The following is a 4395-nucleotide window of genomic DNA, read 5'->3' as shown; positions in this document are numbered from 1 at the left end:
ACGTGTACCCCAATGTTCATGGCAGCACTGTTTATAATAGCCAGGACATGGAAGCAACCTAGATGTCCATCAACAGATGAATGGATAAGAAAGCTGTGGTACATATACACAATGGAGTATTACTCAGCCGTTAAAAGAATACATTTGAATCAGTTCTAATGAGGTGGGTGAAACTGGAGCCGATTATACAGACTGAAGTAAGCCAGAAAGAAAAACACCAATACTGTATACTAACACATATATATGGAATTTAGAAAGATGGTAATGATGACCCTGTATGTGAGACAGCAAAAGAGACACATGTATGGAACAGTATTTTGGAGTCTGTGGGAGAGGGAGAGGGTGGGATGATTTGGGAGAATGACATTGAAACATGTATAATATCATATAAGAAACGAATCACCAGTCTATGTTCAATGCAGGACACAGGATGCTTGGGGCTGGTGCACTGGGATGACCCAGAGAGATGGTATGGGGAAGGAAGTGGGAGGGGGTTCAGGATTGGGAACACGTGTACATCCGTGGTGGATTCATGTTGACGTATGGCAAAACTAATACAATATTGTAAAGTAAAATAAATAAATAAATAAAAAAATAAAATCTGGAAAAAACCTCCTAGGGCAATTAAAAAAAATAACTAAAAATCAGTATATATAAAAAAAGACATTCTATGGGTCATTCTATGGGTCAAGTTTTGGCACCCTCCTCGAGTACTCTTGCCTGGAAAATCCCATGGGCAGAGGAGCCTGGTAGGCTGCAGTCCATGGGGTTGCAAAGAGTTGGACACCACTGAGCGACTTCACTTTCACTTTTCACTTTTCACTTTCATGCATTGGAGAAGGAAATGGCAACCCACTCCAGTGTTCTTGCCTGGAGAATCCCAGGGATGGGGAACCCGGTAGGCAGACGTCTATGGGGTCGCACAGAGTCGGACACGACTGAAGCGACTTAGCAGCAGCAGCAGCAGCAGCAGCAGCAGCAGCAGCAGCAGCAGCAGCAGCAGCAGCAGCAGCAGTAATTCCCTGTGCATACATCACCATGTGAGAAGAATTGCTGTGAGAAATTCCTCTATGTAACCTTTTCTCCTGTGCTCACAGATTTACTTAGAGAAGAATGGCTCCAGGAAATGGCTCTTCCATGACTCAGTTCATTTTGTTGGGACTAACAGACCAACCAGATCTCCAGCTCCCACTCTTCTTCCTCTTTCTAGTAATGTATATGGTCACTGTTATGGGAAATTTGGGTTTATTATTCCTTATTGGGCTAAGTTCACACCTATATACACCCATGTACTTTTTCCTCTTTAACTTGTCCTTCGTAGATCTGTGTTACTCTTCTGTGTTTACACCCAAAATGCTGATTAACTTCATATCAAAGAAGAATATAATTTCTTACATGGGGTGCATGACCCAGCTCTATTTTCTCAGTTTTTTTGTCATTTCTGAATGCTATGTGCTGACCTCAATGGCCTATGATCGTTATGTGGCCATCTGTAACCCACTTTTGTATAGTGTTGCAATGACCCCCAAAGTGTGTTCCAGCCTTATGCTTGGTTCATACTTCATGGCATTTGCTGGTGCCATGGTTCTCACTGAATGCATGCTGAGACTGACCTTCTGTGAGGCAAACACCATCAACCATTATATGTGTGATATTATGCCTCTACTCAAGCTCTCCTGCACAAGCACCTATGTCAATGAGCTGGTAGATTCCATTATAGCAGGATTCAATGTCATTGTGCCCAGTATCACCATCTTTGTCTCTTATGTTTTCATCCTCTCCAACATCCTTCAAATCAGCTCCAAAGAGGGCAGATCCAAAGCCTTTGGTACCTGCAGTTCCCATGTCATTGCTGTTTCTCTCTTCTTTGGATCAATTTCATTTGTGTATCTCAAACCATCTTCTGCTGTGTCTGTGGATGAAGGAAAAATCTCTTCTGTATTTTACACCAATACGGTTCCTTTGCTGAACCCCTTAATCTACAGTTTGAGGAACAAAGATGTTAAACTTGCTCTGAGAAAAACCCTGCCTAGATGGTTTTGATCAGAGAGTGTGCTTCTGTGCAGTTATTGATATGACAAGGAGATTATGTGTTAATTAAAAATTAATTAAGTATTTTTAGTTTCAGCCTTATTATCCTTTTTTTTTCATATAATGATTAAAAAAATGTGTGCCCTTTCTCAATAATTAGCTTCCAATTTTTCTATCTGGAAGTTCTTTTTCCTAACTACACAATAGCTTACCCCTCCCCCATTTTTCCTATTTAGTAATAACATTAAATTAGAAATGTTATCTGTGCTTTTTTGTAATTTCAAACTTTTAGTTTTTACTGGAAAAAGAAAATGGTCTTCAAATGGTCAAATTTGAGATACCTCTGATATAATGAGCAACAAATGAAGAAAATCACCTAGATAACACTAGAGTAGCACTGTTTAATTGGAATTGTGCTTATCTGCCACTTACTTTTAGAAGCATGCATCCTAATCTCTGATTTCTACTCCCATGTATCCATTCTTTGACTACGAAAAGATGTTTCCTTTGCCAGATACTGAAGTTTCTAAAACGGCTTTGAATATCATTCATTTTACATCTGTAAATATCTTAAATCTAGCTTTAGGCAAGTATTTTCTTTTTACCTTTGTGCAATGAAACCACTACATGCACATCATATAAATATATTTGTTTCATCAATAATAAAATGAAGTTCAGAATGGTTAATGATTTAAAGAAAAAATTTAGACTAAACTGTTAGCCTTCTAATTTCAAGTCTACTACTTTGTAAACTGCTTATATCAAATTCATTCTGCCCTATCCATTTCAGTAAGACTACTTTGAGAAAATATTTGTAACTTGTAGCTTGACTATTATTTATTAAAGAATTTCTCTCATGCCATGTGTTACCTTTTTTGTTGATGCTTCTTGTTTAGCAAAGTTTCATTTGTTTCTTTGGTTGGGAAAGGAAGGCATTTTGGGCACATATTGAGATGATTGACTCAAATTAGGAGGGTACTTTTTCTGCAAAATTAAGAAAACTTAATTTGGGATGTTTGAAAGTATCTGTTATTAAAAGAATAGGACCTGGGTGAGAAAGGAGCCCAGAATCATGTCATTAGGATAGACCTCAGCAAGGCACATGGTCAACAAAAAAGAGACCATGTGTGAGAAGTGTCATGAGGCTTAGGAAACATTTTATTCTGAAGTTGTATCCTTTCTGTATAGGACTGTAAATGTCTTCAAATTGTTGGTAAAACTATAAAGTACATGACCATAAATTAGTACTGCTTTGGGGAAATGAAGGTGAAAACACCATGGTCACATTTGGAACCAGGTAGAAAGAAGGCAGCAGCTACAAGTAATAAAACAGTTAAGAATAATTTGAGTTCATGTTAGAAAGATGAAATTTAGAGAGTAAAATGATGGATAATTAAAGCCCCTACATGTTACTCTCCTCTTCTTTCTGCAAGGTCCTAGAAACATTCAGAGCTCACAGGTTTTCAGGCTTCCCTGATGGCTCAGAAGGTAAAGAATCTGCCTGCCAGTGCAAGATACTAGGGTTCAGTTCCTGGTGTGAGAAGATCCCTTTGAGAATGACTACCTAATCCATTATCACAGGGTTTCTCTGGAAAGGACACCAGCTTAAGTTATTTGATACTTAATAAAGTTAAGCCAACAGAGTTTAAGGCTCTGAGAACAACTAAATCACTCTTCATTTTGTGTACTTCCATAAGTATTTCAAGTTACTAAACCTTAAATTGCAGCTGGCAGTATAATGACATCTTGAAGGAAATATTTTGTGAATACACAAATTTTGGCCCTGATTTTACTGAAAAGGATGCTGAACTATTATCTTTCTTAGTTAAATATTCTACCTTAAAAGTCAGTATAATGTGGCAAAGGATAATGTAAATATTTTTTGCATGGCTGGCAATCATGCACATATTCAGGGGAAGCTTCCACAAAGCTTATGGTAGCCTGAGTGAGAAAGTAGGGCTTTCCCCCTCAAATATCCCATGTCTGTTCCCAGATTACTAATTGTTGCTTCTGAATCAGACACGCAGACACAGGGGGAGCAGCCACTGTTGGTACACCTCCCCACCGTGGCTATAATCCCCTCCTGATACAGCTGAAGTTATTTCCAGGGGATTTAAAGGCCAGTACCCTTTATCCTTCTCATCTTTATTTTTCTCTTTTTTGTCTTGTGGGAGTCAATCACAAAGACCAAGACTTTCAAAAAGCAAGAAGCACATCCAGAGATAATTAGAAAGTCCCCATGCTTGTACACCATGCTTGTACATAATGCAGACTCAGAAAGACCAGGGAAGAACTTCAGTTTTTACCTAAGCCTCATCTTCCACACGGAGGTAGCCTATAACAATCGAAAGTATAAAAAATAAG

The 4395-nt window shown here is 38.5% G+C and overlaps 1 protein-coding gene across 1 annotated transcript; it reads left to right on the top strand.

Annotated features, from left to right (window-relative positions):
• Positions 1-1113: 1113 nt before the first annotated feature.
• LOC138427342 (olfactory receptor 8B3-like) lies at positions 1114-2043 on the top strand. The gene has a single exon (XM_069566699.1). It carries the CDS (start codon positions 1114-1116, stop codon positions 2041-2043), a length of 930 nt encoding a protein of 309 aa, XP_069422800.1.
• Positions 2044-4395: the final 2352 nt, after the last annotated feature.

Source organism: Ovis canadensis, chromosome 21 (assembly GCF_042477335.2).
Source record: "Ovis canadensis isolate MfBH-ARS-UI-01 breed Bighorn chromosome 21, ARS-UI_OviCan_v2, whole genome shotgun sequence".
Classification (NCBI taxonomy): Eukaryota; Metazoa; Chordata; class Mammalia; order Artiodactyla; family Bovidae; genus Ovis; species Ovis canadensis.
The sequence above is the reverse complement of the archived record's forward strand: the minus strand, read 5'-3'. Positions and strand labels throughout refer to the sequence as shown.